Below are 22,130 nucleotides of genomic sequence, written 5' to 3' on the forward strand. Positions count from 1 at the left end.
TTGTAGTATAAACAGCAACCTGTTAACAAGAAAACCAGGAATGGGGAGTGCTATGTCTGCCCAGTGCAGCCAGCTCCAGCTGAGGTGTAGCCTTCACCATGGGCTTGTAGTGAGGTATGACAGCCACCAAAAGCCAGAGACCAGCATGGAGCATGATGCTGGAAAGCTGTGGTAAAAACCAATGCAGTGCCCAGCAGCAGGCAGGGCTGGGCACACCTGCCCAAGCCAGCCCGCTCCGAGCTCACACTCTGTAGCTGCTTTCACTGAAGCAGGAGTTTAATTTACTCTGGATCGCTTTGTGCCGTATCGATGTGGCAGCTACCTGTCACAGCTCTTCTGGATTGCCTTGAGCTGGGTCTTCCTCCTCCCAGCTGCACAAAAGCTCCTCCACCTTGCACAAAACTCTGCCTGTGATCAGCTGTTACCCTAAGGGCTCAGATCTCAGAGCAGTAGCTGCATGTCGCTTGGTTCCGTGTATAACCAGGAGTGGCTACAAGTCACTTTTTTTGCTATAGGAGTGGGGAGAGGATGCTCCTTGGTTGCTGGCCATTAAAAGGGGTGAGCTGTGGTTTCCTATTCCCAGGCAACCACAGCTCCACAGAAGCCATGCCCCAGCCTGGGGGTGCTTCACCCCAAAGCAGCTGAGCAAGCTCTCTTCCATTGGCGTGAGATATATGCATGCTGTGGGGGGAACAGAGGCATCCCAGAACAAGTGGAAATGGTTTTGCCCCTATTTAGACTTTTCATCCCTTGTGCAACATCCTTTGCTAGATAACACATTACAATGTCAATTAGGGTTCACATCTAAATTTGATTAATGTACATAAGTATGTGAGAGTGCATATATTGCTTCAATAACACCACAGAGTGCACAATTGTATTCTTGTACAGAGAGAGATTTATGAAAGTCATGGCTCACAGTGAATTCTGCATCTCTCCTCTTTAGAAGACCAAAGCAGCCCCACTTGCATCTCTTCAAATTGCCTTTTTTGCTGGTCTGCTTTTTGTGCTCGCCACTGGCAGATGCTAATAACATTATAGTGTCATTTAAAATCACAATCACTTGCAGATACTGTTTTACATTTACAGAGGTCTGACGCATCCTGGCTCTGGTGTGTTCCCCAGCACGGCAAGATGAAGGCTTTGATATCTTACTGCAGCTGGGAATTAGATAGTTGGCTGAACCTCATCTGACCCTGACAGCCAGCTCCAATTAGGGCAAGGAATGTCCCAATCTCACTATTTTAATCCTACTAATACTCCTCACAGCAGAGTTTTGAGGAAACAGCTTTAGAAACAATTAAGGCAGCTTTTCACCAACTGAGGATCTCCTTAAATAGGACAGAAAAAGGCCACTGGTTGAAAGCAGCTGACCACCATGATGTAACTTTTGCAGTAATCAGACAACACCATCAGAAATGACAGTAGACATCAGGAGAAAATAAAAGAGATTCAGACCAATTCCCAACAGAGAAGCACTAAAACCAGATGCAATGAAGAATATGTGAGATAATTTTAAAAGGGACAAATAACATCAATGAAATACTTGAATAGTCTTCTTTTGAGGAGTTTCTTTCAGCTTCATTTGACAGGAGGCTTGAAAAATGAGAAACAATAATCCAAATGTTAGGACTACAGGGATAAATGCAAAATGCAAGTGGATCAACCTCACATGACAGTTATTAAATCCACGTGATCAGCTACCTGGGAAACACATGTTGAATTGAAGTGCCATGATTGCCATGGGTTACACCACAGAGCTCTTTGTTTTATTGTGCCCCCCATGGCTGTAAGGCAAGGAACTGCTCTCATGGTACGGTACAGTACAGTGCAGTAACTTCGATGTTCTGCAGAGGCTGCAAGGCTGGTATGCACCTCCCATCATCATGGTCCTCTGATCAGGTGGGACAGGAGAGCTCTTCCCTATGCAGAGGAAGGAAAAGTAGATAACTGGCAGCAGGTGCTGGTGTTAATAACCAAGCAAGTGTTAATTACCTGTAATTGCTGGCGGTGGCTCAATTTCTCCAGGACCAGGGATTGAAGCAGACTGTGCCTGCCGAGCCTGTGCCTTGCTGCTTTTTTTCTTGCCTGGAGGGCTGCAAGTAAGGTGGTCATGCCATCAAAATGGATGGTCTTACCTGTGCTTTAATGAGGCCTGGAGCTGGGCTGCAATAAGCCATGGGCTCAGAGGGTGCCTACACCAGTAAATAAGCACAGGTATGGCAGTGTCCATGCCCAGCGTGGCCCCTGGCAGGGCTCTGCAGTCTTTGGACAACCATGCCTGCCATGGACAGCAAGCTACTCACTGAAAGTTACTTGGTTTAAATAGAAGTGGTTGGGTATCCGTGGATACATGCCTGAAGACAGACACTCCTTGCTTGAATTCAAATAGATCAAGAAGGGGCAACGGTGGTGTTGCACAAGGGGCGAAAATCCTAAATAGGATCACACTTTTAAAGCATTTGAGCAACACAACATTGGAAAGAGAGAGGCTGGGGAGTGGGGTAATTCTCTGAGTGATGCCTACTGAATGACCAGAGTACTTCCAGCATTTTTTGAGGCACTGTGTTTCTGTTCCCGTGATGTTAAGAGCTGAATATTTCATTTCAGGACTAACTGTCCTTGCAAGTACAGCTTTCTGGACGAAAACAAGAGGCCAACTCCCCGGCGGGATGTACCATCCTACCCAAAGGTACCGTGCAATGCTTGCTCTTCTAGCAACCTGATCTAGTTGAAGATGCCCCTACCCGTTGCAGGGGGGTTGGACTAGATGATCTTTGAAGGTGCCTTCCAACCCAAACTATTCTGTGATTCTATGATTCCCAGAATCCTACCACACACTTACCATCCTAACAAGTGCTGGTTCACTGTGCGTGGCTCCCTAGCCATCTACCTCCTCATTATTCTAAATGCAGGGCCTGATCCAAAATCCCTGGAAGCCAACGGAAAAAGCTGTCATTGCCTCCGGTGATTGAAAGCTGAATCCTCAGTAGCCTTTAATAAATGAAAACTCATTAGTGTTTGAAATGTTAATGAATATTTTGCATTTGTCAACATTTAACACTCTTTTGTTTAGTTACATTTGTTTATTCTCCATACTCATAGCAAACAATCAAAAATGGGCTATAATGTTATACTCTAATTGAAAATAGTGCTGCTGCCTGTTTTCTCCTAATGGATTATTTTTTAATTTGAAAAGTAATTTATGGAGATGCTTCACCTAGGGAAACAAAGAGAAAATGCGACATTGGATTCTCTCCAGAATGATTCATTGTCCCTGTGAAAATGAGTTAGTGTATTTGCTAGAGAAAACAGTAATGCTTGAAGAAAAATATCTACTGGGCAAGTACAAGTACAAATTCGCAGTGATGAATGAGGTTGAAACCATGAAGCATGCAGGATTTTTGGTCCTAGCACCAGCAGTCTTTGCCCACAGGAATTATTTAAAGCCACAAGATTATGTCTGCTCAGTGCACGGCTCAGACCGTGACAAAACACCAGCTCCCATATGTGCATACCAGTTTAACAGTGGACATCCACTTGCACATATCAAAGCTGGCTCAGCCACTCTGAAGTTCACGGGGTCCCGTGTGATGCAGGTGTATGATATGGACATGCATTCTTGCATATTTATCCTTTCAGAGCAACGGATGATAAGTTTTGCTCTTTATTCTCTCCTGCCTAGCAAAGGTAACTCTAGGTCTCTGAAGCAGACATCATGAGACTTAGATTTCTTTTGATTAGCTTTGAACCAAGAGGCTTGGGCTGCTGACACTGACGTGTTTTTATGAAACATATCAGTTCTAAACCAGGTTTTGTCCCTTGATAAGTATGTACGTCAGATCAAATTTTGATGCACTAGAATCTTGAACTAACAACAAGTGCTACAAAGAGTTGTACTGGCTGACTGCAGAGTAAACTGGTAGTCTGTATTTCTGTATTATCCTTAGACCAAAGATCATGGGAGTTTTGGTTTTAGGAGTCTGGGTTCTGTTTGACAGATTTGCAAAATTTTTTATCAGTTGTCATGTGCTGGATTATTCCAATGTCAGTGAGGCTAGGAAATTATGAGTACACTGAAAGAAGCTGTCAGTCTTATCAAATAACAAATCGGTACTGCTAATTCACAGCTTTCTTGCAGAACATTGTATTAAATGCACATTATATATGCAAATGCAAACTTCATTGCTTTCTCAAGAAGGAAAAGAAATTTTCAGTGTTATTCTTCCTTGGATTAAGTATCAACAATTTGATGGCTTGGAAAATTTAATTCACCTGCTCAATACAGTAAGCCCAGACTAATTAGAGACAGGTGTGGTAAATGGACCAATTGAAGCTACAAGGTTTTTGTGTCCCAGAAAGACTCTGATCAACAGAGTCTTTCAAAGATGGATTGGTACATATTCCTTTTTTTCATTTTGTATACAAATTGTAACAGGCAGATGAGCTTGATTTTGTTTTAAGCCTCTGAGCATAATGCTAAAAAATCACTTGAATCTTGCAGGCTGACAACCAATTTGAAAATGTGGGTGTTTTTAAAAAAACACTTGCAATGAGCGCATAAATCATCTGAAAGTAAATGTATCATACCCACCAGCTAATTTAACACTGTAAGCACAGACACTTCACACCATCCAGCCATGACTGGCTGCACCCAAATTCACTGATGCTCTGCAGGCAGCAGAACCAGTGTAGCTGGGGGCAGATCTGTGCCCTTTATATCCCCGTACTGGATTTACACACAACCCCATCCATGACGCCTCTGCTTCCCTCCCTTTTCTCCCAAACCCTCCACTTCCCTGCTCCGTAAGGGTCTCCGCTGATCAGTGTCCTGCCAGCTGGTACCGTGAACATCCTGGTGTGACCACGAGCAGCCAGTGGGGAGGGTGAAGAGGGTTGGGCAGTCAGAGGGAGAAAGCAGTTGGTTTCTCCTTGGGAAATATAGTTAAACCCCGCATAAATGCAACCCCAGGAGTCCCAAGAATGTGCCAATAACAGGTCCCATGCCAGGGTGGGAGACCCTCATTTACGCTGGCTGTCTTTTTGTCTGCAGTACATGCTGTCCCAAGAGACCATTGAAGCGCTTCGGAAACCGACCTTTGACGTCTGGCTGTGGGAGCCCAACGAGGTGAGGATGCCACTTTAGCTTGTTTAGCACCCTTTCTGAGAGCCAACAAGAGCCCTTTGAGATGGTCTGCAGGGTTTTTCCCTTTTTCTGTCCCTTACTCTCTATACTTTTTTATTTTCATATCACATCAGAATACAGTGTTTTTTCCTAACAGATGCCAGATAGATTATACTGATTATCATATCCTGACTCCTCTTTGTTTTTCCTTTAATTTCTTCCTAATAGTGGCCCACAACAACTATCATTACTGCCACATGAGCTCTCTAATACCATTTATCTGAACAAATTGATCCCTAGCAAAGCATATGCTTAAGCACATCATCAATAACTCAGCTCAGATCAATAAAGCAGGATGCTGTTGTGTGAAGCCAGGCAGATGTGATTCACAGGCAAGGTTTTTTCTGTGGTGTATTCCGAAGAGGTTGCAAGGCTGCATGCACAGTATATCAGAATTTTCTTCTTGCTTCATTTTCTTATTTTTCTTATTGCTATTGCTGTTTTTCTCATTGCTATTAGTATTATTCATTGTCTGCCGTGCGTGTTGCAGCAGGTTCTGGAAGACCCATGTGTAAATCTCTGTAGAAACTTGAAGAAAAAGGATGTTTCTGTAATGGCCAGATTATAATATAATCTAAAATTAGATCCAGCAAATACAAGCAAACCTCACTTAGGGAAAACGTAGCTGAGAACAGGCCCAAATCAGGATTTCAGTGTTGAATTTTTACCAGTCGATGGATTGGGTGGTTCTAGTAGCACCTCCAGCAGCAATCACCTTCATTACCTTCTAAATCAGATGTTGTGTGTACAAGTCATTCTGGCTCAGCACCTGAAGATCAATGTGACAAGGAAAAATACCCTCTACCCCATCCACAGTAACAGCGTACTTTCTTCAGGATAATTCATCTGGCTGGTAGAGTAACAAAAGGAATTTCTGATGGCTTTAAGTCCATCTCCCATTCACACAGGCTGGCAGAGTTGAGGCTGCTACTGTATAGTTAGTGCTCTCTCTCCAGCCCCATTTCTCTGTACAACGACCATACAACTGCTCAAGAAAAATGGCTCACCCCCAGCTTTTGAATGTCTGTCAGGTCTTTACAGCAAGAGAGAATTACGACCTGCCAGGTGGACCATAACACCGTTGGGTCATTGTTGTTCTGACTGTTAAGAAAGAATAGGGAGAGACAAAAACCATTATACACGGATTCTTGTGTGCTGAGCCATAGTATTTTAGCACAGTAAGTCATTCAGAGTACTAGGAAACACTATAAGGTGGCATGAACAAGACTAGCAAGAGAGTGCGGAGATTAGATGTGCCCTGCAAGGGCACAGAAATAAGTGCTGCTCAGAAATAAGATACTGCACAAACTCCGGTGAGCCGAGCACCATATGGGTTTATCTCACTCTATTATCTCTGCTTTATGTTTACAGAGAATATTTCAATTCTGTCAATGCTTGTTTAGCAATGAGCATTCGCCCATGTGCTCAATGTGCAACAGGCAGGTTATAAACCGTAGTCTTCTGTAAGCAAAGTGATTATGTTGTGCCCTGCAGCATCACAATAAATGGGGCTACGCAGCAAGATTGCCTTCTCTTTCTCAAATGCCCACTCACTTTCAAGCCTTAGAAGAGTCCAATATGTGAGCTTTTGCTGTTGACTAAGAAAGCTAAAAATGAAAACTGAGATTCTCATGTACTCAGGAGCTTTGGGATGCAGAATCACCCTGCCACCCACCCAAAACTCTCTTGGCAGCAGCTGGAGGGAGACAGGTGTTTCTTAAGGTAATTCAGCCCTTCTGGATGAAGTTTATTGTCTCAGAAAGTATTTTCTGAAACTATTGTGAAACGTACACTCTACATCAGGGATTAGGAACAAGACAAGTGAAATGCTGGCTTTGTGATCTGAGCACAATTCAACTTGTGACATGGTCCCTCAAGTCTTGCAGGAAAGTCTCTCTCTTCCTGTTCGCATGACTCAAAACCAGCCCCTTGTTCCTGCATGAACTATGTATATTCCCTGGATAAATATAAAGTTTCATTAGATGAAATCACTTTTCTGGAGAGTTTTTAAGAGCCTAAATAACAGAAACCTAACTAAAAATGTTTCCAAGGTCATATTTGTGACATTACTCTCCTCATGATAAAACTCCTGGATCAGTCTACAGCCTAAGAACTGCATCTGCTAATATAATGGCTACATTTCTTCCCCTGCAGATTTTGCCTTCAGAAATGGGAATGTAGATACATAAACTCCTGAACTTCTGGAAGTCTGTTCATTTCTGACCGGTGGCAGCTGTTTTGTGCCCAGACACATAAGATCAACAATACCTTTCTTTTGCGATATTTTGAAACCCAGAATATTGACCAGGAGTAGTAGTGCTAAACTACCAGCAACCTTCTTCCTACCGCAGAGCAGATGTTGTCTCAGAAGAGCAGCCTGCCTTTGCATTTCAGCTTTTGGGATTCATAGTTTCAGTTTATGGGAATGAAGGGTCACAAACCTGCTGCAGTTTTATAATAGGAGGTCTTTCGTTAATCAAGAAATTTGGTTAAGAGGGTGGATTTAGTAGCTCGTGGGAAACCATAAAGAAAGAAGATATTGACACATATCTGGAATAAACGTTTCTTTAAGGACCTCTTATTTTCTGCTGCCATTTTCTATACAGCTAGGATTTGATCTATTTCTGTACAGATAGGGCCTTTGGAGTCAGTGGAAAAACTCCCACTGATTTCATTGAGCATCAAAACATATCCCAGCTGAATTAGAAAAATGGCAATACCTTTTCATGAGAAGGAATTGCTGTGATACGTATGAATCACAATTACTAAAGAGAGCTGGTGTGATTGAAAGCCCTGCAGAAAACCTATGAAGTCAACAGCAATCTGTCTCCTTCAAAAAGCTTTCAGAACCTCTCTGTCTCCCCTCTTGCACTGTCTTTAATCATGCAATCTTTGAACACCTTTCTTTCATCTTAACAAGAGGGCTCTGCAATTATTCACTGCTTGCAAGGGGGAAATTCACTCTGCAATGTGTCATAAAGAAAAGTGATATTTACCAAGCCCATAACCTATCTGTTCCTGGCTGCAGATGCTGAGCTGTTTGGAACACATGTACCATGATCTTGGGTTGGTAAAAGACTTCAACATCAATCCTATCACGTTAAAGAGGTGGTTGGTAAGTATTTCAAATTACTGATATTTGCAACTTCTCCAATTCAAAAATCCATAAACAAAACATTTAGTCATGGAATTAACTTGACTCACATGAGTAATCCCACTGAAAGCAGGCAATCTATACAAATTCTTAAAATTTAAGCACTTCAGCCAATGTTTGCATTCTTGTGTTAACAGATGGCATTTTTTTAACTGCTTTACATTTGTTTGTTGAACTTTCTATTACTGAAATTAGTACATTTCCAGTCAATGCTGTCAGTACCTAATGTAAATGGAAATGAGTGTCTTCAGATATGGCCAAAAAAAACCCAGGATGTGCAATAATCATCAGATGTGCTAAATCACAGGGAGTAAAAGAGCAAGGCAGGAATGAAAAGGAATTGCTGAGTAGATAAGTAACTTCCTTTGCCTTGGTTTTTAATGCCGAGCATGTTGCAGAGATGCAAGACATGATGAAGATGAGATTGTAACAAAACCAAGATATCTAAAGAAGAAACACTGGTGTATTTCAAAATCAGTAAGTTATCATGTCCAAAAGAGAGCACAAGAAAGAATTTGCTAAAAAGCTGAAGAATATATTGGCTTTCTCAGAAAAACCCATTGCATTCCTAGAAAACTGGGGAACAGTAAATATTTTACCCATTGTTTAGAAAGGACCTGGGGACAGCCTGAGGTATTATAGTTAGTAAAACTTACATCTCTGCCTGACAAATTGGTTGAAACAGTAATGAAAAACATCATGATGTAAAGTTCATTATACAGATGTTTAATATGATTCCTGTAGCAAATAATTATATCTCGCTAATCTCTTCTAATTTACTAAAGAGTATGAACAGAATAGAGGGAATTGTTTTACAGGACTGATATAAATTCCCAGAAAGCCCTGAACAAATTCCACAGATTCAGAACATTGCGAGAAAATGCAAAGCAAAAGACCAGATTCATCATCTCAGAAAGTGTAGCGAGAGCATAAAGCACGTGGACACCAGCGTGCACAGGGCTGTGCCCGTCAGTGCTTGGGATGCTGCTGTTGCTGGAGCTAACGATGCATCAGGCTGAGCAGACAGTGGAAAAATGGATAAAATGGACCTGTTTTACTGTGTCTCCATAGAGGGCATGAGACTTACCTGGAATCCTATGCCTAGGGCTGGTCAAGTCTCTTTTAGGAAAACAGGATGACTATATTAAAAGAGACATAAAAAACGACCTAGACCTGTGAAATCTTTCCCTGAAGAAGACAAATGAAAAGCTCAGTATTGTTGACCTTAGGAAGCAGATGACTAGAAGGGGTGGGATGAAACCAAATACAATCAAAGCTATAACAGAGTAGTTAAAACAGAAAATTTCCTCCTCCTGTCTCACAGCCTGAAAATGTGGGAAACAAGGTGTTATGTCAGTACAGATCAACATGCCACCCACACATTACTGGAGGCAGCTTCCTGTTAGCTTGTATCTCCAAGTAATTTGTTAGCACCATCGTTTAAGACAGTCTTCTTCTGAACAATGAGGGGAGTTTATAATGTATTCTCTACAAAGGTAAGACAGGGTGAGATTTCCCTTTTTAGACACAAGCTTTGCAGAAAGCAAGATGATTAAACAAAGACCCATGGACTCTGCTTCAAACTGTGATACTTCCCCAGGCACAGTATGGGCATCAGTTTGAACTTAAGCAGGTGAGAAAAATCCACCTCATGCACGTGCTTCTTTTCTGGCTCACACATCCACTGACTACAGAAATGTTCCAGAAAGGGGAGGATAGAATGACTAATACGACCCCGTCACTCCAGCCTTTCAGCGTACTTAGTCAGGAGTCCCCTGGGATGCTCTGGACTCCACTGCTGGATGTATACTTTCTATCCATGAGGTATTGAACAGTGCCTGGGCACGACCACAGTGTCCACATGGAAGCTGTGAGATGCTGCCCACCACTTCTGAGCCTGTCTGTCAACTGTATGTGCCATTAGTTATTAATTTTAATATAATGTAATATATTTCTAAAGTCCTTGCTGCAGAATAATCTAAACAGCTTTTGCAATGAAGCCCCCAAATATTGAAGAAGTATTGAAAGCCCACAGATCTCTTGACCTCATCCAGAGCTTTGAGGCTTCCTAGAAGTCAGGTCCCACACTGAAGGGTTTGATCCTGATGGGGCTTGAGGACTCCTGAATTCACTATTCAGCTGGAGAAGGGGACAAGAATTTCATTCATGTCATCAATTTATTCTCAGTAATTGAAGCATGTGCATAAGGGCTCTCTAGGGTCCAGGCTACAGAGGATTCAGCAGAAGGGGTCCAGCAGGGCTGCTGATGCATGGCTGTTCTGTGCAGGACAGGACACCCAGGGCTATCCAATGTGTTGGAAGAATGTCTGTGGCATGTGTTAACCCATCTGTGCCAGCTGCACTCAGCTTGCCCAGCTAACAGCAGTGGGGACACATGGAAGGACAAGCTTTAGCTCGCACTTGTATTGAGGGCACATAGCCAGGATCTGTAGAAAGTTAAAATCCACAAAATCAGGCCCATGCACCTATATATGGCTAGATCTCTCCCATGCTGCCTAGCGCAGCAAATTCATACAGGTATGTTAGTGTACATGCTTTCACATCCTCACTTTGCCAAGTAACACATCCTGAAGTGCCACACCTGAGCATTTGCGAATGAAATCAACAACTACATTTCAGCCTTGAAGATTTCAAAGTGGCTGTTTGCATTCAGCAAGAGAGGGAAATGGGGATGTACTTTGAGTTCTTCACACACTCCAAAGTCACTGTTTAACCACAACATGGTTTGAAATACAAATTCAAGATGAGACCACAGAGTCCTTTCTCAAGACCGAGATGTGCTTGCAGCTGTGCTGGGATGTTTACCCATTGCTAGCTAGTGTGAGAAACTGCTATGAGCTTTACCTGCTGACAAATTTATGAAAGGCAGTAATCTCTCACCCTCCCCCAGGGAAACAGAGAGTGTCAGAGGGCCTTTTGTTGTCACTCTGTCCTAGCATAAAATAATACTGGGCTCCATAGGACAGCTGTAGGGATATACAGTGCTTCCAGGGAGGCTGGGAGGCATATCTAGTCATATTTTTATAAAGAAAAAGCTCTCTTGTCTCTGACTGCTTCAGTTCCTCTCTCCGCAGCTGTGTATTCATGACAATTACAGAAACAACCCCTTTCATAATTTCCGGCACTGCTTCTGCGTGACCCAGATGATGTACAGCATGATCTCACTCTGCAGCCTCCAGGTATGTCCCCACCTCAATAGCATCACATCATTTTCATCACGGGACACATCTTCATCCACTGAGCACCACGACACTTTTGCCACTTTTCTTGCAAAACAGGCCACCAGCTTGCTAGCAGGCGATGAGCTTTGCAGTAGCTGCACTTTTTCAGTCCCCAGGGAGAGGAAAAGGGTTACATTTTCACTGCTGACCGCCCACTCAGCCACCCCATCCCAGACCCCAACACCCAACACCCACACAGTTTTCTGAGGCTGCTGGCCAGCTACCTTCACCTCCTGGATATCCCAGATTTGTACAGTGAAGATCTTCTGACACTCTGATAGCGTGAAATATCTATGAATCAGATCCAACAGCCTCCTGGTCTGTGGGCATGGTCTTCATCTGTAACACAAAATGTTCCTACAGAAGAGATTTTCTCCAAATACATGCTTGCATCTGGGTGGGTTACTGCAAATAATGCCCTGCAAGTACTGTATGCAAGATTCACAGTCAGCCTGGACTCTGACCAAAACTATAGGCATCATTTATTTTCATTGACTGGATAACCTGTGTTTATATATTCATTTCATTTCTGTACAAGCGAAATTTTATGCAGTTAAAAAAGCCCTTTCTTCTCCATAGTTAAACGTCTCAGTTACTGACTCAAGTCTATTTTCTTGCCAATAAGAGTATGAAGAAAAACTTGCTTCAATGGAAGGCCATCCTATGCAGAAGCTGTGGGAATGCAACACTTCATTTTCCTCACTCTTCATAACTTTATTTAAGGCAGAATGAAATGGCAACTAAACTGTCTTCCAGCCCTTCCTTAACTAATCAGGATACTCAAATGACTTGTCAGAGACTGTACTAATATCTCAGTGCTTTTATATGATCTCTGCAGTAATAGCAAGTTTCAAGCAATTTGCCTCCTCTGAGCTGCTGTTATTTAATGAGACAAAGGCAAATCTGAGTCATTTTTACTGGAATGGAAGGCAGAATTCTCTTTCTTGATTGGAAGTAAATTGATCTATGGAAAAATACTTCATTTTGCTCAGATTTGCATTTCTCTGAAAAGTATATGTGGGTGGTTTTTTCACTTATTTTCAATTATGGGGATAGGGGAAGTACAAATCATAATACTACATTAATGTTTTGCATATCACAGGAGAAATTTTCCCAAATTGACATCTTGATTCTCATGACTGCAGCAGTATGCCATGACTTGGACCATCCAGGCTATAACAACACGTAAGTCCCTTTCCTTTCCTTTCCTTTCCTTTCCTTTCCTTTCCTTTCCTTTCCTTTCCTTTCCTTTCCTTTCCTTTCCTTTCCTTTCCTTTCCTTTCCTTTCCTTTCCTTTCCTTTCCTTTCCTTTCCTTTCCTTTCCTTTCCTTTCCTTTCCTTTCCTTTCCTTTCCTTTCCTCTCCTTTCCTCTCCTTTCCTTTCCTCTCCTTTCCTCTCCTTTCCTTTCCTTTCCTCCCCCTCCCCCTCCCCCTCCCCCTCCCCCTCCCTCTTTTCCTCTCTTCCCCTCTTTCTTCCTCCCTTCCTTCCTTCCTTTTTGGGAAAGCAATACCAGCTGGCATTTTGGGTAGATCAGGTTTTCCTTCTAAAAGCTTGAGCTGGCTATGATCTTCCCCCCAGGTCCCGCTGTTCATTCACATGTGGGCCAAGGCAGAGCTTCATGCAGAAAACTCAGGTCTGGGTTGGGGTTGCCAGCTGTCCTGGGTTCTATAAGGCAAATGCTTTTTCAGATTTCTGTTCCAATGTTTTCCCACACTCCTGAGAAAACAACGTAAAATGTGTTACAACTGAGAGGACATCAATTATTATAGCTCCATTGACTGAAATGGAATAATTACACTAAAATGCAAAGGGTGATTTAACTTACACATTATTTCATAATTATAAATCATGTGGTGCGTATTATTCTATTTATTAGCGTGTCAGGAAATTAGAATTGTTGACCCTTGGACAGTTCTATATGTGTGTATGTGTGTGAAAAAGAGAGAGAGAGAGAATCTAATCTATCTGTAGCCATTTATTAAATAAGGGCAGAATCCAATTCTGACTGGGATCAGCGAGAATCTCTCCATTGACATTAGCGGGAGGTTGAATGATTCTGTGTTTGTTTTATGTCATTTTACGCTACGGAGACTTGGTGAATAATAGTTTTTTGAAAACCTACAGGGGAATAGTGCCTGAGACCATGTTAAATAATATCTATCTTGTCTAAAGTCTGATTTGGTATTAACAATCAAAAAATAAACTGCAGCTAACTGAATAAGTATCAAAAAGAATGTAAACAAAAGTAAGCAGCATGGTTTAGAGCAGCTGGTGTGTGTCTGCAGGAGTTCTCATTGTTTTTCCTCACATCAGTTATCAGATAAATGCACGAACTGAGCTCGCAGTACGCTACAATGACATCTCCCCACTGGAGAACCACCACTGTGCTGTGGCTTTCCAGATCATTTCCCAGCCAGAATACAACATTTTCTCCAATGTCGACCAGGACCAATTCAAGCAGATAAGACAGGTATGAATGCTGCTCCCATCTGTGTCGTACAAACTGTTCCTGAAGATGTTAGCACACACAGACTCCCCTGCTGTACAATGCGAGCGAATCATTTTCCCTAGAGGGCAGGACTGAAAAAGCCCCTCACAATGGAAGGATCCAAGAGGGATTCTTGGAAAATTTCTGCAGCAGCACTCCCTGGAGTGTCTTGCTGAGAAATAATGAGTAGATCCTGGCTATGAAAGCCTATGACATTTTGGGGGTAGATATTTATATTATTGAAGAAGCCAATTAGTTCTGACTGGGAAAGAATTAAGCTCTCACGGCAGAGGTTTATGCTTTAAGAGAACATTTTATTAATTTTAAGAGGGACTTCAGAATGGGAAAATATTTACAATAGCAGAGCACTTGTACTGTTGGAAGAGGCTCTGGTGGACTGGGAGTCATCACAGTTATCTCTGAGACAGTGAACAATGCTACAATTCCAATCAGGCCAAAATTCAGTCTTAGTTTCCATGTTACATCTTCCTTACACACCAAATGAAAAGCAGACCAATGTAAGCTCAGATGCCAGTCTGGTTAGAGTTACTGGTGCATGCAAATGCATGGGAAGCAGGCATGGACCCAAAATGGATAGATCTGTATGGGAACCTGCAACTTTAAATTAACCACGTGTTTTCCCGTCATAAACTCTACCTAACAGAAGGGTACAGAGCTCCTAACACATTGGCTGCATCTGGGTATTTCAAAGCCCTTAATCCAAAAAAGACAAGCACAGAGGACATCTACATCTCCTGATCTTTGTCTCTTCCTAGAGCTACTAAGAGTTAGCAGCAAAACCTGTAGTGCTTTCTGAGGAGACAGAAGTGGATTTTGGCAGAATGTGGCTTTTAACATTCTGTTGTACAGTTTGGTTTTCCGCAATTAGTCAATCAGAAAGGAAAAAAACTCAATAACTCTGGAATATCTCACCAGTGTTACAGATTGATCCAACCATGGTCTTCCGATGCCATGAACTCTTTAGAGCTCTCTTCCAGTTTTAAGTCAGAAATTTCCCCCTTCATTGTTAACAGTGTAATTCATCTGAGGTGTTGTGTATGTAAGAAACACCCTACTTTGCTCTGCAATAATAGACTTTGTAAAGAACATCGAGTTAATATGTGAACATGTTTTCTTTGCTAGGGAATAATTACATTAATCCTGGCTACAGACATGGCAAGACATGCAGAAATACTGGACTCTTTCAAGGAAAAAATGGAAAATTTTGATTACTCAAATGAAGAACACATGACCTGTGTAAGGAGGTTTTGTAGATTATTATTCCTCTGTACCTAGTGTGAAAGCTTGTAGATTAACATCTGTTTTTTTAAAAAAACAAGATTCAATACACATTATCAAAAATGAATCCTTTCTACATCCTCTGCCCCACGCAAAAGAATTAAAATTTGGAACTGCTCTATACAAAACAGATTGTTCCAGCTTTAGAAATTCTGGAGACCCATCAAGAGAAAACATATATTTGCTCTGTCAGGATACAAATTCTTATTGTCCATTTCTGTGGACAAAAGGTATCCACAAGAGTAGAAATCTAGTCTACTCTACTTCCTAATTGTGTCATCTTCAACATCCAGGGAAGCCTCTCCCAGCCGCCTCTGAGTGTTCCACAAACAACTTAATGGTCATTTGTAGCCGAATCTCTTTATGCAGCAGATAAGTGCACATCCCACTGTGACACATCCCAGTGCTAGAGACAGGGAAACGGAGGCAGAGAGGGGATAAGCTATTTACACAGGGTAACTGAGAGAGTGGGGAAGAATCCAAATGACTTAAGATCTCTGATTTAATCCTAAAACTGTCCTTTCTGTTTGAAAGCATTGCCTCCTTTTGTATTGTAAAGGCCCAGATCCTGGATGAGGGAAAAGGGTTGGAAATAAGACTGCAATATTAAAGTATTGTCTTCTTTCAGCTGAAGATGATACTGATAAAATGCTGTGATATCTCCAATGAAGTCCGCCCGATGGAAATAGCGGAGCCCTGGGTAGATTGCTTACTAGAGGAATATTTTATGCAGGTAAGAATGAGGGCGAGATGCAGTTGCACAAATTGCTACTCTTCCTGAATCCCACCTCAGCTACAGGTTCTCTGCTGTCTGACAACCCAGGCTAGCTCTAGCATGGGAAGGCTTCTTTCACAGAAGGTTGGACGAGGGTGTCAGCAAGAAAAGCTGTTCAAAAAGAAAGTGAATGCAATTGACTGTAATTTGCAGGTGAAGGACAACAGCAACTTAGAAATTCTAATGCTATTACACTGAAGCTTTTCCCTGTGAAGTGGCTGCCTTGCAAATTCATTTGACATATAAATTATTTTCAAGCCAAAAGGGCAAGAGCAGTGACAAGAGAAAGTTGCCAAGTAAATTATATCAAATATCACACTGGAGCTAGCTTAGATAATTTTAATCATGTGTTCCAGAGTGACCGAGAAAAATCTGAGGGGCTTCCAGTGGCACCATTCATGGACCGTGATAAAGTGACCAAGGCAACAGCACAGATTGGCTTCCTGAAGTTTGTTCTCATCCCCATGTTTGAAACAGTAACAAAGGTAAGTCACTCAAGGCTAGAAACAAGTGAGGATTTGCTGAACTTCAGTGTTTGCTCCAACAGGTGTTAAGTTAGCCAGGGGAAAGGGGATGTACGGTTCACATTCTGCCTTTCAGACCATTTCTAACATGCATAGGTTAACAAACACAAAAGGAAATGTTGATATTCTCCCTCTTGTTTTCACCTAGCTATTTCCAGAAGTGGAGGAGGTGATGCTCCAGCCCCTTTGGGAATCCAGGGACCGATATGAGGAACTAAAACAGATAGATGATGCTATGAAAGAGGTAAGCTCTAAATATCTTATTGATAAAGCAAACCTTATGATTGAATAAGTCAAACATTATAATTTATTAGCAGTTTAATTCCAAAACAGTAGAGATGCTTATGGTACAATCATTATCATGAGAAACTCATTCATACACCTGGCCGGAGAAAGGCATGCACCACAAGCAGTAACTGTGTGCAAGAATGTGCCCTTGCAGAATCCACCATGCATGTATCATGTTTTCTCTCTCCGGCCACGTCTGCACTGCCTGACAGGACAGAGACGTGTGAGCAGATACCCCACATTCCCAGAGCAGCAGCTGGGTGCTGGCCCAGCTTCCCCCACAGCCCTCTGTGACACTGGGCCTTGCACACCTTCCTTGCATGCCTCTTTGAGTGCTGCTTTTCCCTGCCAAAGTAGATGACAAACCCTCCTCAAATGGGACCAGATTCTTTCCAGTGGTGGCCAACGATAGGATGATAGACAATGGGCACAGACTGAAACATACGAGATTCCATCTGAATATGAGGAGAAACTTCTTTACTTTGAGGGTGCCAGAGCACTGGAACAGGCTGTCCAGAGAGGTTGTGGAGTCTCCTTCTCTGGAGACATTCAAAACCCACCTGGACACATTCCTGTGTGATCTGTTCTAGGTGAACCTGCTTGAGCAGGTGGGTTGGACTAGATGACCTCCAGAGGTCCCTTCCAACCCCAACCATTCTGTGATTCTGTGAAACGGCATCACATTAACAAATTGATCCTGTAGACAGGATGTTACTAGTCACTCTGTCATTAAAATATGTTAGGAAGTGCCCTGGAGCATTAGTTGTGCTGATATTGTTTGTTATATGGTAAATGAAAGTTCATTCACTTGATCATCTCTGGGTAGATTAGGTGAATAGTAGCTTTCTGGTGTAAGTCCCACCTCCTCTCTAGTGCTTTAGAGGAAAAGCCCTTCAGCAGCTGAAATGCTAGGGCTGGTTAATCAAAGAGTACATGCTTTGAGGGCACTAAGTTACAAAGGAAAAAAAGTCTTCCAGGCATTCTGCAGTTTAGAGTGGAGCATTTCTCAGAGGAGGGAAGAAGAACTCAAATATGACTGCCAGACTTTCTGAGTCCTATTCATCTTTCAAGTTGAGCTGAGATTTCACTTCTGGTTTACAGAAACTGTCAAAACAGAAATTTCTTACAGTCTGATGTAGCTTTAATTATGTCACAAGAAGTCTTTGGAAAATAGGAGATGCCTGAATTCAGAAATATCCTGAAACAAGAGGAATTGGTTAATAATCCAAGAGCCCAGCACAGCAGATAATAGACTGAGTGCTGTTTACTCAGGTCATACAGCCAGAGCTGTTTGGATAAAAAGTTGCCTGTGATACACCAAGCTGCTGCCTGTTTTTTCCCGAGAAATGCTGTGCGTGCCTTGTGCAGAGATGAGTGTTAGACTCACAGCAGTGGTGAAAAGAGGCACTGTGTGAGTCAGGGGTATTAATGCTGCTTTGCTCTTCATTTCAGTTGCAGAAAAAGAAAAGTGAAAGTTTGACCACCAGCGGTACCGAAAAGTGAAACAAAAGGTCTCTGAGCAAAACACAAGCCCTAAGGTTATTCTGGTTTTGAGAAATGCTGTATTTGCCAAACAGATGTGGTGGCTACATTAAAATCCAGCTGGGACCATGTAGGCGGAGAGGTGGCAGGCAGGGAAGCCCTGCCTGCACACCTGCCTGCCCAGGCGCCTTGTCTACAGCCTGCAGCCTGCTTACACAGGTGCTGCTGCCATGGAACACCGAAGGCTCCCCTCATGCCCATTGCAGCCCCCTAGAAGGACTTCTTCCCCTGCGGACATTTCACAGGTTGCAGCATGGCCCAAATCTTCAGCAGATTTGCATTTTTGGTGACCACGCTTACCACAGTCTGTAGAGACAAAGCAGAATTTAGCTAAGGAGTCTTTTCTGGAAAATGATCCACTGGCATCCAAAAACAAAAGAAAAACTTGTTTTATTCAAGATACTATATATGTATGTGTACAGCAGTATGCTAATTACAGCATAGCTTAACAGATGCTTATATTCGGACAGGGGTCCTGGCATATATTTTTGTTTGCCTAGGAAGCCCTAATGACACATTTCTCTGTATTATTCTCTGAATTTTATAGTGTTCACAGTATATTCAGAAGCCCAACATAGTGGATGCAATTTTTTTTTGTTTTCTACACTAGAAGAAATCAGAAGAAACCTTAATGAGTTTGCAGGTTCGCTTTGTGGCCTGTTCCAGCTAGAGTTCACAGGAACATTCCGCATGAACAGAGAAGGGAGCACAAAGCTGAAACCACTGTGCAAGCATATTTTTATCCTCGTGAATGCAAAAAGCAACAACAAGAAAAACCTTCAAAGATGTACAGTTTTGTTTTTTTTTTTAACTTTTAAACTGATCTGCTAAATAATATATTCTTCTACAGAAATGGGTGTTGTACTTGTTTTCTTTTGTATATGCGTTCACGTGAGAACTGTCTCTGTTCCTAAAGCCAAATGCTTTCATAATGAATACAAGGCAAGGGGCTGTAAAGGAGAGGGGAAGGTCGGTTCTCGTTAAGAGGGGAAACTTTAGAAACATTTTTTGCAGTTTACTTGTATTGTAAGGGCAATAATGAAAGAGCTTCACTTCCCTTGATGACTTTGTAAAGATTAGGAGCCAAGCTCTGCCCGGAGTTGCTGACATGTGAACAGACAGCAGGCAATACTGTGATCAGCACCTGTGCAGCACCTCGCCAAAGGGAGAGCTGGAAGAAATCCCATTTCCTTGTGCCCACAAGAGGTAATTCACGGCCATGCTGCTCATCCACTCCTGATTTCTCCTGCCAGGGAAAGGTTGTCCTTCCTGAGGGTGTCAGCAGACAGGATCAGTTCCTATCACAGCACGGCTGCTGAGACCAGAGACTCACATGCACCATGGCTTGCTGGCATCCCCCCCAGCAGCCACAGGCACACAGCCAGCGAAGCATCACACATGTTGTTCTGGTCCTCCTTGGCTCGGCGCCCAAGGCTGCCCCATCAGCTTTGCTGCATGTGTTAGCAGTAAGGGTAACACCAGTGCTACACTGCTGTGAAGTCCAAAGCCACGCATGTTGTCTTAGCTTGTTTTTCACGAAGAGATGAGCAGGTGGTGGCTAATCTTTCACCCCATGACCCAGGAAACACCTGAGGAAGCTCAGACTTTCTAGTAGGTGTCTAGCAACCAAGCTCACTGGTGAACAACAAACCTTGCCTCCTGCTCTGGAAATTCATGCATATTTTCCTGTTTGTTTCTGCATGTCAGTTCCAAGCATAACTCTTTTTTTCTCTCCCAGTACTATTTCCCATGTTTGTTCTCTTTCTTTCGTACAAATCTGTTTTACTTTAGCTACTCTCCAGCCTCTCAGGGAAATTGCTGTTACCTTGAAATGTGCATCCTATTCCTGCTTGCACATTTCCAGAGACCCAGAGCAAACATACAGCTAGTTCTCTCCGCTGGTGCCTCTTTCTGCTCAAGCTGCCTTCTCCTTTAAAAAACATTTTGTGTGTGTGGTTTGAGGCTTTCTGCCGCAAACTGGAAAAGGGTCTGCTCCCTGGATTTGAACAGTCCTGGGGGATCTCAAGGGAGATGGGAAGATCCAGGCAGAAGGTCAGCTCCAAGCTACACAGGCATCTTCATGAATGGATGACCTAAATCCTAGTTTTGCTTAACCTCAAGTTTCTGATGCTTCAAAGTTGGATCTGAATTATGTGGTTTGGGCCTTTCTTCTGTTCTAAATCTTATAATCCAAGTACACTGTGACCAAGAATGTTCTGCTATGGAATTCTTCACTTATTTTTCGCAAGTAAATCAAATTAACCGTTTCCATTCAAGCAGACTTCTGTCACAAATCAGCTCCCAAAGCAGATGTGCTATGTAGGAGCTATAAACAATTGCTTGGGATATGCCAAGTCCTGCGTTGAGCTAGTTACATTAGATGCTGTAGGAACTTGACTGCACCCTCTTCCCCCTAAAACTTTTTAAGAATTAGATGCTGATAGCAAGTTCTGTTTCAGCTGGAAGGATTTTCTCTAACCATAAACCCTAATCCAACAAGTATTTATTTATGTGCTTAACTCCCACAAGCCTAGTCATGGACCCTGGCGTACAGTAGCGAATTGCACAGTGCAGGCTCCCTAGCTTTCTCTAGCAGAAGTGCACGGGAGTCTGAGAATTGATGGTGCTCAGTGCATGTTTTGGCTCCATCATTCTTAAGAGTAACCCGAAAATGGTTCACTGTAGTGAGATGATCAGAAGGCTTTGGCGAAATCCTGCTGACTTTACTGGATCCGTGTCAGAAAGGTGGAAAAGGGAACGCAACCCGTCCTTGGGGCTGCACTAGTGACTGTCCTGATGCTGTAACGTGCTGTGCAGCTCATTGAAAGAACAAGCAACATCCAGGCTGCTATTCACAGACAGCTGTAAAAAACACCACAGGCAATCACAACCAGCTATTCATATAAATGGGAATACCACAGCATTTTTTAAATTCATTTGCTGTTGTAATATTAGATTTCTAAGACACAATCCTCCCAACCTATGTTTAACCAAGGGGTGTGCAAGGCATTCTCTCATAATTCTAGTTTCTTATGCTTTTTCCATAATATTTGATGCTGTGATTCATATGCAAATTAAGAGATTTGAGAATCTTGGCAATCAGCCCATTAAAATGTCACACATTTTCAGGATGACATTTTGAAACTACATTTAGCATGAAAACGAAGGTTTTTGAGGCAGACAGACAGATGTCTTAAGTGTGATTTAATCTTTTCTCTCCCTCATTCAATGAATAAGAGGGAATATTATATATCAGTGTTGTTGTTTCAGCTTATGGTAGGTGCCTTACAAAGAACTTTCTCTGATATATTGCACACATCTTTTCAGCATCACAACAGTGCCACATGCATCCCAGCCTTACATTGTTCCTCCTATATTTGTGATCAAAGATTAACATGAAACAGGTTATAACTATTCCATGCGATTTAACTTGGAAAACTAACAGTGAGCCCTGGGATTTTACTTATTTTTCTCTTTCTTTTTTTTTTTTTTTTAATTATGAGATCACACAGCCCTATACTCTCTTTGGTTTTTAGTATGGCTTTCATTGGATGAAACTAAGACTGTAACTGCATGCCCTGGGAAAGAAACAGATTTTTAAAATGTGAATACCCCCACAGCAGCCAATTTGCA

The 22,130-nt window shown here is 42.4% G+C and overlaps 1 protein-coding gene across 4 annotated transcripts in view; it reads left to right on the forward strand.

The window, feature by feature from the left end:
* Window positions 1–19,350, forward strand: part of PDE9A (phosphodiesterase 9A) — a 50,279-nt gene extending 30,929 nt beyond the window's left edge. For 3 of the 4 annotated variants that reach the window (XM_071811507.1, XM_065861149.2, XM_065861155.2), the window contains 11 exons: window positions 2,611–2,692; window positions 5,054–5,128; window positions 8,214–8,300; window positions 11,435–11,539; window positions 12,684–12,766; window positions 13,895–14,051; window positions 15,213–15,326; window positions 15,997–16,101; window positions 16,500–16,628; window positions 16,816–16,911; window positions 18,408–19,350. In XM_071811507.1, the coding sequence (XP_071667608.1) occupies window positions 2,611–2,692; window positions 5,054–5,128; window positions 8,214–8,300; window positions 11,435–11,539; window positions 12,684–12,766; window positions 13,895–14,051; window positions 15,213–15,326; window positions 15,997–16,101; window positions 16,500–16,628; window positions 16,816–16,911; window positions 18,408–18,458 (1,084 nt within the window). In that variant the 3' untranslated portion in view covers window positions 18,459–19,350. The remainder of the gene's footprint in view (window positions 1–2,610; window positions 2,693–5,053; window positions 5,129–8,213; window positions 8,301–11,434; window positions 11,540–12,683; window positions 12,767–13,894; window positions 14,052–15,212; window positions 15,327–15,996; window positions 16,102–16,499; window positions 16,629–16,815; window positions 16,912–18,407) is intronic. The other variant, XM_071811514.1, reaches the window with a different exon arrangement.
* The last annotated feature ends 2,780 nt before the right edge of the window (window positions 19,351–22,130 follow it).

The sequence above is a fragment of the Patagioenas fasciata genome, chromosome 1 (assembly GCF_037038585.1).
Source record: "Patagioenas fasciata isolate bPatFas1 chromosome 1, bPatFas1.hap1, whole genome shotgun sequence".
NCBI lineage: Eukaryota > Metazoa > Chordata > Aves > Columbiformes > Columbidae > Patagioenas > Patagioenas fasciata.